At 68.6% G+C, this 12,683-nt stretch overlaps 1 protein-coding gene across 1 annotated transcript; it reads right to left on the reverse strand.

Moving 5' to 3' along the window:
- Positions 1–3,201: 3,201 nt before the first annotated feature.
- GDF11 (growth differentiation factor 11) lies at positions 3,202–12,452 on the reverse strand. The gene is made up of 3 exons (XM_053967601.1): positions 12,085–12,452; positions 7,268–7,641; positions 3,202–5,283 (listed from the first exon to the last, which is right to left on the reverse strand). Exons 1-3 carry the CDS (start codon positions 12,434–12,436, stop codon positions 4,903–4,905), a joined length of 1,107 nt encoding a protein of 368 aa, XP_053823576.1. The 5' UTR covers positions 12,437–12,452; the 3' UTR covers positions 3,202–4,902.
- Positions 12,453–12,683: the final 231 nt, after the last annotated feature.

Consider the following 12,683-nt stretch of genomic DNA (forward strand, 5'->3'; position numbering starts at 1 on the left):
AGCGGCCCCGGGCGGCTCCTGGGGCTGCTCGTAAAACCCCCCTTAAAACCCTCCCCCTTAAAAATCCCCCATTAAAAATCCCCCCTTAAAATCCTCCCCCTTAAAAATCCCCCATTAAAAATCCCCCCCTTAAAAATCCCCCATTAAAAATCCCCCCTTAAAATCCTCCCCCTTAAAATCCACCCCCTTAAAAATCCCCCATTAAAAATCCCCCCCATTAAAAATCCCCCATTAAAAATCCCCCCTTAAATTCCCCCATTAAAAATCCCCTTTAAAAATCCCCTTTAAATCCTCCCCGTTAAAAATCCCCCATTCAAAATCGCCAGGGGGCCGTGCCAGGACCCCAAATGTCCCCAGCCCTGTCCTGTGTCCCTTTTCCTGTCCCAAGTGTCCCCAGCCCTGTCCTGAATGTCCCTAGCCCCGTCCCAAATGTCCCCATTCCTGTCCTGAGTGTCCCCATTCATGTCCCCAGCCCTGTCCCGAGTGTCCCCAGCCCTGTCTCGAGTGTCCCCAGCCCCGTCCCAAATGTCCTCAGCCCCATCCCAGGTGTCCCCAGTCCTGTCCCATGTCCCCTTTCCTGTCCTGATTGTCCCCAGCCCCATCCTGGGTGTCCCCAGTCCTGTCCCATGTCCCCTTTCCTGTCCTGAATGTCCCCAGCCCCATCCTGGGTGTCCCCAGTCCTGTCCCATGTCCCCTTTCCTGTCCTGATTGTCCCCAGTCCCATCCCAAATGTCCCCATTCCTGTCCCAAGTGTCCCTATTCATGTCCCCAGCCCCGTCCCGAGTGTCCCCAGCCCCATCCCAGGTGTCCCCAGTCCTGTCCCGAGTGTCCCCAGCCCTGTCCCGAGTGTCCCCAGCCCCATCCCAGGTGTCCCCAGTCCTGTCCCGAGTGTCCCCAGCCCTGTCCCGAGTGTCCCCAGCCCTGTCCCAGGTGTCCCCAGCCCTGTCCCGAGTGTCCCCAGCCCTGTCCCGAGTGTCCCCAACCCCATCCCAGGTGTCCCCAACCCCGTCCCAGGTGTCCCCAGCCCTGTCCCAGGTGTCCCCAGCCCTGTCCCGAGTGTCCCCAGCCCTGTCCCAGGTGTCCCCAGCCCTGTCCCGAGTGTCCCCAGTCCTGTCCCCTGCACCTGGGGACAGTGACATTGCCCGGGGAGCTGCACCACGAGGCCACGTGTGGCAGTGGCCGTGTCTCCTGTCCCCGTGGTGCTCTCCTCATGCCCAGTGTCCCCGTGGCCATGTGCTCAATGTCCCCATGTCCCCATGGCACTGTCCCCATGTCACTGTCCCCGTGCCCATGTCCCCATGGCACTGTCCCTGTGCCCATGTCCCCATGTCACTGTCCCCATGGCACTGTCCCCGTGCCCATGTCCCCATGGCAGTGTCCCCATGGCAGTGTCCCCATGCCCATGTCCTCATGCCCATGTCCCCATGGCAGTGTCCCCATGCCCATGTCCCCATGCCCATGTCCTCATGCCCATGTCCCCATGGCAATGTCCCCATGTCACTGTCCCCATGTCACTGTCCCTGTGGCAATGTCCCCGTGCCCGTGTCCCTGTGCCCATGTCCCCATGGCAGTGTCCCCATGTCACTGTCCCCGTGGCAATGTCCCTGTGCCCATGCCCGTGTCCCCATGTCCCCATGTCACTGTCCCCATGTCCCCATGCCCATGTCCTCATGCCCATGTCCCCATGTCACTGTCCCCATGCCCGTGTCCCCATGTCCCCATGCCCGGTGTCCCCCCAGGGCTCAGCAGTGGGGCCATTGTCCCCGTGCCAGCCTGGGGCTGTGGGGTGTCCCCTGTCCCCTCTGTCCCCCGGGGCTGTCCCCGGTGTCACCCCCAAGGTCGCCCCTCCGACTTTCCAGAGCCCAAATCCGTCCCCCGCCCCCGGGAGGTGACAAAGGTGACACAGAGGTGACAATGGGGACATCGCCACCCGCAGAGCGCCGCGGGTGGAGCTGAAACCTCGGAACTCTCGGATTATTTCTCTCTTTTTTTTTTTTTTTTTTAACATTTTTAAATTTTTTTTGGAATTTTTTTTTATTCTTTCTTTTTATATTTTTGCTGTTCAAGTGCTGAGTTCGGCCCCGCCCCCCCCTCCCCCGGGACCCCCCCCGGGACCCCCCCGGGTCCCCCCGGAGCGACAGAACGAGGGACAAAAACAACGAACGGACCAACAGAAAAGGAACCTAAGACGTCACGCACAGCCCGAGAGCGGGAAATAATTAGAATAATTAGAATAATTATAATAATAATATACTCGGGGGGCCGCCACCCCCCCGCCACCCCCTGCCTGTGGCACCAGTCAGAGCCGGGCACTGGGACCAGTCAGAGCCAGGCACTGGGACCAGTCAGTCCTGGCCACTGGGACCAGTCAGAGCCGGGTACTGGGACCAGTCAGAGCTGGGCACTGGGACCAGTCAGAGCCGGGCACTGGGACCAGTCAGAGCCGGGCACTGGGACCAGTCAGAGCTGGGCACTGGGACCAGTCAGAGCTGGGCACTGGGACCAGTCAGAGCCGGGCACTGGGACCAGTCAGTCCTGGCCACTGGGACTGGTCAGTCCTGGCCACTGGGACCAGTCAGAGCTGGGCACTGGGACCAGTCAGAGCCGGGCACTGGGACTGGTCAGTCCTGGCCACTGGGACCAGTCAGAGCCGGGCACTGGGACCAGTCAGAGCCGGCCACTGGGACCAGTGCTGCCTGCTGGGGGGGACTGGTGCAGTGTCCGGAGGTAACTGGTCCCAGTTTCTGGCTCTGACCTGGTCCCAGTGCCCAGTCCTGAACTGGTCCCAGTGCCCGGCTCTGACTGGTCCCAGTGCCCACCCTCCCCGTCCTGTCCCCTTCAGTGCCACCTGCCTGTGACAGCCCCGGGGCCTCGCGGGGTTTTTGGGGTGCGGGACCGCGGCTTTTGGGGCTCCGGGGCTCCTCCAGGGCCGGGCCCTTCCCAGTCCCTCCCAGCGGTTCTGGACCTTTCCCGGTGGGGGCAGCGCTGGGCACGGGGGGTGTCCCCTGCCCCCCGCCGGTCCCGGAGCCCCCCAGGCACCGACGGGCAGGGCCGGGGGGCGCCCCGACCCCCGACCCCGGATTGGCATCCCCGGCTCGGGGGGGCGCGGCCACCACGAGGGGCTGGCGGCCACCACGAGGGGCTGGCGGCCACCACGAGGGGCTGGCGGCCACCACGAGGGGCTGGCGGCCACCACGAGGGGCTGGCGGCCACCACGAGGGGCTGGCGGCCACCACGAGGGGCTGGCGGCCACCACGAGGGGCTGGCGGCCACCACGAGGGGCTGGCGGCCACGGGGCCAGGCTGTGCCCCTTTTGGGGGAGCATGGGGGGCTGAGGGACCCCTCCCTTCCCTTCCCTTCCCGGCCCCCCCCCCCCCCCCCCGGCTGTCCCCATCCCCGTCCCCTCGCCCCGGCCCCCGCCGGCGCCACCAGGGCGGTGACACCGGGCGGTGGCACCGGCCTGGCACGAGGGGCCCCTTAAGTGCTGCGGCGCCAGGAGGGGGGGCCCGGGGGGGGCCGCGTCCTCACCCTGGGGCTGCCTCGGCCCCGTAAGCGCTTCGGGGCTCCGCGGGGCTGTCGCGGAGCCGGCGACAAGTGCTAAAGATGCCGAGTGGCCCCGGCCCGTGAGTCCCGCTAAGTGCTGCGCGGCTGCGGGGCCGCTCCCGCCCGGAGACCCCCGGAACGGGGCCGCGTCCCCCTGCGGCACCCTGGGGATAAGTGCTGGGCCCGGGGGGCCGCGGGGGCTTCTCCCCCTTCCCGGAGCCTCCTCCGGCCGCGGCCGCTCCGGCGCCGGGGCCGGGCCCCGCCCGCATCGCTCGGGGCCGAGAGGGAACCGCAGGAGCCGCGGCGGAGCCTCGGGAGACGCGGGGGGTTCGTTCTCACGTGAAACAAACACAAACAACAGGGAAAAAAAAAAAAAAAAAAAAAAGAAAACCAAACCAAACCCTCCGAGGGCAGCGGGAGGCGAATGTGCGGCGTAAGCGGAATTTCAGCCCCAGCCGGAGCCTCCCAACAATTCTGGTGTCGCCTCCGGGTGACCCCCGGGCCGCCGGACCGCCCTCACCCCCCGGCGGAGCGCCGGGGCCCCGGGGCCGGTGCCAGGGCTGGATCCAAAGCCCGGGCGGAGGCTCCGGCCCCTGCAGCCGCCCTTGCCCGGGGGTCCCCGGGGCTCTCCGGGCTGGAGCGGCCCCTCCGGAGCCGGCCCCGGCTGCGAGGGGAGGGAGCGGGGCGAGCGCCGGCCGGGAGGGCGATTAATAAATAAATAAATTAAAGAAGGGAGGCGCTTTCCTCCCGGTCCCGGGGGTCCCGCGGCCGGACCTCGCTGCGGCCGCGGCGGCGGGGTCACCCCCCCTTGGGTGTCACCAGCGGTGTCCCCAGCGCTGCTTCAGGAGCACGGGGAGACGCGGGGTGCGCTCGCTCTTCCTCCTCCTCCTCCTCCTCCTCCTCCTCCTCCTCCTGCTGCTGCTCTCCCCGCTGGGCTGGCCCGGGGGAGCCGCCACCCGGGGCCGTGTCCCCGCGGTGTCCCCGTGTCGCCAGCGCGGCGTGGGGGTCCCGGCCGCCCCCCTTCCCTTCTCCGTCCGGCCGCTTTATTGCACAATGCGCGTGGGATCGCGGGGTCGCTGCTCCGTGGGATTCTCCTCCTCCTCCTCCTCCTCCTCCTCCTCTCTCCTCCACCGTCCAAACCGATTTCAACGCTTGGCCTTTGTCACTTTTCGCTTCCCGCCCCGCCCCGAACCAACAACAAAACAAAACAAAAAAAAATTTTAAAAAAAAAAAAAAAAAAAGCGGAAAAAATGAGGAGTCCGCGGCGGCGGCGCGGGGGGCAGGGGGGGCTCGCTCGGAGGGGCACCCCCGGCGCCGGGGGGAGGCGGGCGGGCCGGGAAGGAGGGAGGCAGGGCGGCTCTAGGAGCAGCCGCAGCGATCCACCACCATGCCGGGGATCTTGCCGTAGATGATCTGCTGCTTGTCGTTGAAGTAGAGCATGTTGATGGGGGACATCTTGGTGGGCGTGCAGCAGGGCCCGGCCGAGCCGCGCGGGTTGGCCTGCTGCACCAGGTGCGTGTGCGGGTACTTCTGCATGAACATGTACTCGCACTGGCCCGAGCAGTAGTTGGCCTTGTAGCGCTTGGGGGCGATGATCCAGTCCCAGCCGAACGCCTCGAAGTCCACGGTGAGCGGGTAGCGGCAGCAGCGCGACTCCGTGGAGTGCTCGTCGCAGTCCAGCCCCAGGTTCCGCCGGGAGCGCTTGTTGTTCTCCAGGACGCGCAGCTCCATGAAGGGGTGCTGGGGACGGGGACAGGGGACGGGGACAGGGGATGGGGACAGGGACAGGGGACAGAGACAGGGGACAGAGACAGGGGACAGGGGACAGGGGACAGAGACAGGGGACAGGGGACAGGGGACAGGGGACAGGGGACAGGGACAGGGGACAGAGATGGGACAGAGACAGGGGACAGGGACAGGGGACAGGGGACAGAGACAGGGGACAGAGACAGGGACAGGGGACAGAGACAGGGGACAGAGACAGGGGACAGGGACAGGGGACAGAGACAGGGGACAGAGACAGGGGACAGAGACAGGGGACAGGGGACAGGGACAGACAGGAGGGGACAGGGGACAGCGGTGAGGAGACAGGGACAGACGGGATGGGACAGGGATGGCCGGGAGGGGACAGGGAACAGCGGTGAGGGGACACGAGGGACAGCCAGGAGGGGACAGGGGACAGGGACAGACGGGAAGGGACAGAGACAGACGGGAGGGGACACAAGGGATCAGCGGTGAGGAGACGGGGACAGGGATGGCCGGGAAGGGACAGGGGTGGCCGGGAAGGGACAAGGACAGCGGTGAGGGGACAGGGACAGATGTGAGGGGACACGGGGTAATGGTGAAGGGACAGTGGTGAGGGACACGAGACAGCCATGAGGGGACACAGGGGACAATGGTGAGGGGACACAGGACAATGGTGAGAGGATACAGGATGGCAGTGAGGGGACACAGGACAGTGACGAGGGGACAGTGGTGAGGGGACACAGGGGACAATGGTGAGGGGACAATGGTGACAATGGTGACCACCACCCCCACTGCACACCACTCCACCCAGGCCAGCTGTGCTGTGCCAGGGGATGGTGGCACACCCTGGAGGTGTCACCAGCCCCATGAAAGTGTCAGTGGCACCGTGGAGGGGCCAGGAGCACTCCTGAGGTGGCATTGTCCCCACAGAACTGCCACCAGCCCCATGGAGCTGCCATCACCCCTATGCAGGTGTCCCCAGCCCCACGGAGCTGGCACTGTCCCCACACCTGTGACCCCCAGGCAGTCGCCAGCCCCAGAGAGCTGCCACCCACCCCACGAGTGTCACTGTCCCCGTGGAGCTGCCACTGTCCCCACGAAGCTGTGACCAGCCCCACGGAGCTGTCACCGTCCTCCAGACCTGTGACCACCCTCACGGAGCTGTCACTTGTCACCCGTGACCTGTGACCCCCTCCCTAAACTGCCACCAGCCCCACAGAACTGTCACTGTCCCTCAGACCTGTGATCCCCCAGGCTGCCACCGCCCATCGGAGCTGTCACCGTCTCCCACCCCCGTCCCACCAACCCCGCGGTGCCCCCTTGGGGACACCCCAATCCCGCTGTCCCCAGGGGCAGTGCCACCCCCCGGCCCCTCTGGGGACACCCCAATCCCGCTGTCCCCCCGGGCAGTGCCACCCACCAGCCCTTCTGGGGACACCCCAAACCCCCCAGCCCCTCAGTGTCCCCCTGGGGACACCCCAAACCCCCTATCCCCGGGGGCAGTGCCACCCCCCGGCCCCTCTAGGGACACCCCAAACCCCCCAGCCCCTCTAGACACCCCAAACCCGCTGTCCCCGGGGGCAGTGCCACCACCAACCCCTCGGTGCCCCCTTGGGGACACCCCAAACCCCCCATCCCCGGGGGCAGTGCCACCCACCAGCCCCTCTAGGGACACCCCAAACCCCCTATCCCCTGTAGGGACACCCCAAACCCGTTGTCCCCAGGGGCAGTGCCACCCACCAGCCTGTCTGGGGACACCCCAAACCCCCCAGCCCCGGGGGCAGTGCCACCCCCTGGCCCCTCTAGGGACACCCCAGACCCCCCATTCCCCCGGGCAGTGCCACCCACCAGCCCCTCAGTGTCCCCTCTAGGGACACCCCAGACCCCCCATTCCCCCGGGCAGTGCCACCCACCAGCCCCTCAGTGTCCCCTCTAGGGACACCCCAGACCCCCCATTCCCCCGGGCAGTGCCACCCACCAGCCCCTCCGCGCCGGGCCCCAGCGAGGTGACAGCCAGGTCGTTGCCGTTGGGGTCGAAGGCGTTGATCTCGATGCCCCAGTTGTTGTGGGGCTGCTTGAACCAGTTCTGCAGGACGTGCTTGAAGTCGATGCTCTGCCAGTGCCCGGCGCGCGAGTTGAGCTCGATCTTGAGCGAGCGGATGCGGATGTGGCGGCTGCCCTCGTCCGTGACGGGCTTGAGGCGCAGGATCTGCAGGTACACGGTGGAGGTGTGCTGCACCGGCCGCAGGTACACCCAGAGCTGCGCCTTCACCACCTTGGTGAACATGATCTTGGGGCTGAAGTTGAAGAAGCAGCAGTGCGGGCTGCCCTCGATCTGCACCACCGGGTCCGCTGCGGGGGGGAGGGAGAGGAGGGGTCAGGCCTGGCCTCGGGACCCCCGCTGGGACCCCCACGCCGCGCTGCGGGACAGCCGAGACTCGCTGCGGGACCCCCCCCCCCCCCTCTCCTCGGCCCCGCAACGGGACCCCCGAGCCGCGCTCCGGGAGCCACGAGCCCCGTGCCTCGATGGCATCCCCCAGCCCCACTCGGGGACCCGAGCCCCTCTTTAGGACCGGAGCCCCCCTCTAGGACCCCCCAGCCCCCGTGATGGGACTCCTGAGCCTCACTCTGGGACCCCGCAGCCCCTCTCTGAGACCCCCCCCAGCCCCATGCCAGCACCCCCGAGCCCCTCTCTGGAATCCCCAGGCCCACACCGGGACCACTGAGCCTCACTCTGGGACCCCCCCCCCCCGCTCCTCTCCATGACCCTCCCACCCGTTGGGACCCCCGAGCCGCACTCCGGGACCCCCCCCCGGCCCCGCGGGGTCGGGGCAGCCCCTCCCCGGCCGCTCGGAGGTGAAGGTCGGGTCAGAGGCCGCCCCGGGGGTCGCCCGCGAGGAGGTCCCCGCTTGCCCCCTGACCCGCGGCCCCGGGGGGCTCAGGACCGGCCCGGAGCGAGCCCCCCGCGGGGGGGGGGGGGGTCCCGGCCTGTGTGGGGCGGGGGGCTCCGGGCCCGCAGCACCTGCTCGGGGCCGCCCTTCCTCCCCGGGGCTCCGCCGGGCGCGGGTCCCACCGCGCGGCATCTCCCACCCCCCACACCTCGGTTTGGAGGGGGGTTCCCGCAGCCCCCCCCCCCCCCCCAAACCCGGGAGGTGACAAAACCCAGCGCCACCAGCGCCGGGGCGGTGACACCCCCGAGCATCCCCCGGCTCCGGGGGTCCCCCCGCCGCCCTCCCGGCCCCGGCCCCACATCTGTGTCGAATTGAGCTGGGAATTTGCCCCCCCCGCGCCGCAGCCCCCGCCCCCTGCCCGCACCGGTCAGGTTTAATAGCGCCCAGCTGCAGCGCGGGGCCATTTGCTGCGCCGGCCCCGCGGGGGTCACGACACCGGGAATGTCGCCTCCCCTCCCCGGCCCATCCCCGCCGCTCGCAAATGGGGCTGGGGGCGGCGGGGACCCCCCACTCACCGCCCCCCCCCCCCCCCCCAGCGCTCACATCCACGAATGACCCCCCCCCCCCCCAGCAGCTCGGCTGGGCTTTGTCACCCGGTGCGGTGGCACCGGGGCTGAGGTGACCGGTGGGTGCTGGGGGGGGGACTTGGGGGGCTCCAGGTGCCACCGGGGCCAGTCCTGGAGAGCCACCAAAACCTTGGGGACACTGGCGACACCGCTGTCCCCCCCCCCCCCCGGCAGCCCGGGGGCCGCGCTGGCCGTCCCGGGGGACACCGGGCGCGGTGAGGGGGGGGGGGGGGGGGGCCGGCGGGGGGGGGGGGGGGGGGGGGCCGTGCCCCGCTGGCCGCGGTGCCAGGATGCTCGTCCCGTCGCTGTGGCAACGGGGGATAAAGGTTACCGGGACACCGGGCACAGCTGGGCCTGTGCCGGGCGGGGGGCGGCCCCCGGACCCCCCCCCCCCCAGCTCTTTGTTCCCGCATTCGGGGCCCCCCGAGCTCTGCCCCCCACCCCCCCCCGCGGGCCCCCCACCACTCCCCCCCCCCCCCCCCCCCGAGGTGCCGGCGCTGTCCCCACGTCCTTGTGTCGCCACGTCCTTGTGTCGCCGTGTCCCCGCGTCCCGCTGACCTTGAGCGGCTCCCCCCGGGCCCCCCGCAGCCCCCACCCCCCCCCCCCGACCCCCCCCCCCCGGGCCTCATTAAGCTCCCCACCCCCCGCGGGTCGCGGGGTCACGGGTAGCCCCTCGGGGGGTTTAGGAGCCAATTAACCCTCCCGGCTCCTGCCGCGGCTCGGCCCCCCCCGGGAGGGGGCGCGGGGGGGGGGGTGGGGGCGGCGCAGGGGGGGCGGGGGGCGGCCGGGGGGAACCCGAGAGCTTTATGGCTCCGCTGCGCCCATAAAGCCCTTTCCCCTCCTTCTGTTCAGGAACCATAAAAACCCCACAATTGCCCGTGGGGGGGGGGGGCGAGAGGAGAGAGGGGGGGGGGAAAAAAAAATCAAAATAATAACGGAGCGGAGCCCCCTCCCCTCCCCGGGGCGCATCCGGCCGGGGGTCCGGGCCCGCGGGACCCCCGGCTGCGGGGAGGGGCTGTGCCCTTTATTTTGGGGGGCCCCCGAGCTGCGAAAGGGGCGGGGAGGGGGGGGCCCGAGGCCCGGGGAGGAAAACCCCAGCGTGTCGTCAATTTTATGGGTAATAAAATTTCAAAGCCGCCCGAGTGCATTTAATGCCTGGGAAGGAAATTCGGGGAGGGGGCGGCAGCGCCTCACACCTCCCTCCCTTCCGCTCGCCCTTCGCCCCCGGCCCCTCGCCCCCCCGCGGGTCGCCCCGGGGGTCCCGCGCCGGGAGCAGGTGGAGAAATCCCGGGGGAAACTGAGGCAGGGGAGGGGGCGGAGCCGAGCCAGGCGCGGCCAAGTCCCCGTGTCCCCTCCCGCTGTCCCAGCGGGGACCCCTGGCTGCGCTGGCCTGTCCCCAGCACGGCCTGCTGTCACCCTGCTGTCACCCTGTTTGTCACCCTGCTGTCACCCTGCTGTCACCCTGTTTGTCACCCTGCTGTCACCCTGCTGTGGCCTTGCTGTCACCCTGATGTCACCTTACCTTCACCCTGCTGCCACCCTGTTTGTCACCCTGCTGTCACCCTGCTGGCACCCTGCTGGCACCCTGTTTGTCACCCTGTTTGTCACCCTGCTGTAACCCTGTTGTCACCCCGCCACGTGCCCTGGGGACCGCGAGGTCACCGTGCCACCTGCCCTGTGCCCCCAGGCCGCTCCCAGTGCCCAGTGCCAGGTCCCAGTGCCACTGCTGAGCGGTGCCAGTGCCTGGTGACAGTCCCCAGTCCCCAGGTCCACAGCCACCAGTCCCAGTGCCAGGTCCCAGCACGCAGTGACCGGTCACGGGCCCCGCTGCCAACTCCCAGTCCCCAGAATCAGCTCCCAGTCCCAGTCCCAGTCTCAGCTCCTGGTCCCAGTCCCAGTCCCAGTCCCAGTCTCAGCTCCTGGTCCCAGTCCCAGTCCCAGTCCCAGTCTCAGCTCCTGGTCCCAGTCCCAGTCCCAGTTCCCAGTCTCAGTTCCCAGTTTTAATCCCCTGTCTCAGTTCCCAGTCCCCAGTTCCAGTCCGAGCTCCCAGTCCCCATTGCCCTGTCTCAGTTCCCAGTCCCCAGTCTCAGTCCCCACTCCCCAGTGTCCTCCCAGTCCCAGTCCCAGTCCCAGTCCCCAGTCTCAGTTCCCAGTTCCTGGTCCCAGCACCCAGGGCCAGGTCCCAGTGCTGGTGCTGGGCCGGGTGCTACTGCCAGCTCCCAGTGCCAGCTCCCAGTCCCCAGTCCCAGCTCCCAGTGCCAGCTCCCAGTCCCCAGTCCCAGTCCCCAGTCCCAGCTCCCAGTCCCCAGTCCCAGCTCCCAGTCCTGTGTCCCCAGTCCCAGGTCCCAGGACTCAGTGCCAGCTCCCAGTCCCAGGTCTCAGCTCCCAGTCCCCAGTCCCAGCTCCCAGTCCTGTGTCCCCAGTCCCAGTGCCAGCTTCCAGTCCCCAGTCCCAGTTCCCAGTCCCTGCACCCAGCTCCCAGTGCCAGCTCCCAGTCCTGTGTCCCCAGTCCCAGTGCCAGCTCCCAGTCCCAGTTCCCAGTCCCAGGTCTCAGCTTCCAGTCCCCAGTCCCAGTTCCCAGTCCCTGCACCCAGTTTCCAGTGTCAGCTCCCAGTCCTGTGTCCCCAGTCCCCAGCTCCCAGTCCCCAGTGTCAGCACCCAGTCCCCAGTCCCAGTACCCAGTGCCAGCTCCCAGTACCAACCCCCAGCACTCAGGACCAGCTCCCAGACCCGAGGTGCCAGTCCCCAGTCCCAGTCCCCAGTGCCAGCTCCCAGTTCCTGTCCCCAGTCCCCAGTCCCAGCTCCCAGTGCCACCTCCCAGTCCCCAGTCCCAGCTCCTGCTCCCCAGCACGGGGCCCCTCTCCCAGTCCCCGCGGGCAGTCCCAGTTCCCTCTCCCAGTCCCCGGTGTGCTGTCCCCCTGTCCCCTCGTTGTCCCCTCGTTGTCCCCTCGTTGTCCCCTCGTCCCCGCGCACACGGAGCGTCCCCGCGGGACCCGCACGGACCGGGGAGGGGGGGACCAGAAGGGCCGGGGGGGGGGCTCAGGGACCCCCGGAGGGGCTCAGGGACCCCCGGGGGGACTCGGGGATCGCCGGGGGGGGGGGGCTCGGGGAGGACGGGGCGCCCCGCAGCGACATCGGTGACGAGCGGGGAGGGCAGCGGGGGACCGGGAGGGGACCCGAGGTGGGGGGGGGGTCCGGGCCGGGGCTGGGGGGCCGGGGGCGGGGGGGGGGGGGAGTCCTGCGGCGAAGTTTGCAGCGGAACAAAGGGCGGCACTGACTTTCCTGGGCCATGCTGATGACGGTCTCGGTGGTGGCGTGGTACTCGTCCTCCTCCAGGTACTCGTCGTGCTGCAGCGAGTCCCCCTGGAAGTCGTGGAGGTCCAGGAGCTGCTGGAGCGGGGGGGCCTTGGGCAGCAGCTGCTTCACCACCTCCCGGGTGATGTTGGGCGCTTCCTTCAGCCGCAGCTTGCTCAGGATCTGCGACTTGATGCTCTCCAGCCGCAGCTCTTTGCTCTGCCGCCGCCACAGGCACACGGGGCAGGCGGGCTCGGAGGCGGGGGGCTGCTCCACCGACCCCCCCCCCGCCACCGCGGCCACCAGCGAGCCCAGCAACCACCACAGCGGGGCCATGCCGGGGGGGGACAGCAAAAAATACATCGGGAGGGCAAGGAGGAGGAGGGGGGGGGGGGAGAAAAAAAAAAAAAAAAAAAACAAAAAGAAAAGAAAAAAAAAAAAAAAAAAGAAACAAGAGGGAGGGGAAAAAAAAAATAATAAAAAAATAAAATAAAATAAGCAAACCCTTCCCCACCGGGCCGCCCCCCCGCCCCGCTTCCACCGCAGCGCGCAAGGGGGGGGAAGGCGGTAACGGCGGCGGGGG

This window comes from Vidua chalybeata, chromosome 30 (genome assembly GCF_026979565.1).
Source record: "Vidua chalybeata isolate OUT-0048 chromosome 30, bVidCha1 merged haplotype, whole genome shotgun sequence".
Classification (NCBI taxonomy): Eukaryota; Metazoa; Chordata; class Aves; order Passeriformes; family Viduidae; genus Vidua; species Vidua chalybeata.

What these genes read in the sequence shown, in the direction of transcription:
- GDF11 (XM_053967601.1), bottom strand. Translation starts at nt 12,436, where the DNA reads ATGGCCCCGCTGTGGTGGTTGCTGGGCTCGCTGGTGGCCGCGGTGGCG. An exon ending in CATCAGCATGGCCCAGGAAA is followed by an intron (nt 7,642 to 12,084) that starts GTCAGTGCCGCC and finishes TCCCCCCCGCAG; the next exon opens with CGGACCCGGTGGTGCAGATC. An exon ending in GGCCCGGCGCGGAGGGGCTG is followed by an intron (nt 5,284 to 7,267) that starts GTGGGTGGCACT and finishes CCCCGTCCCCAG; the next exon opens with CACCCCTTCATGGAGCTGCG.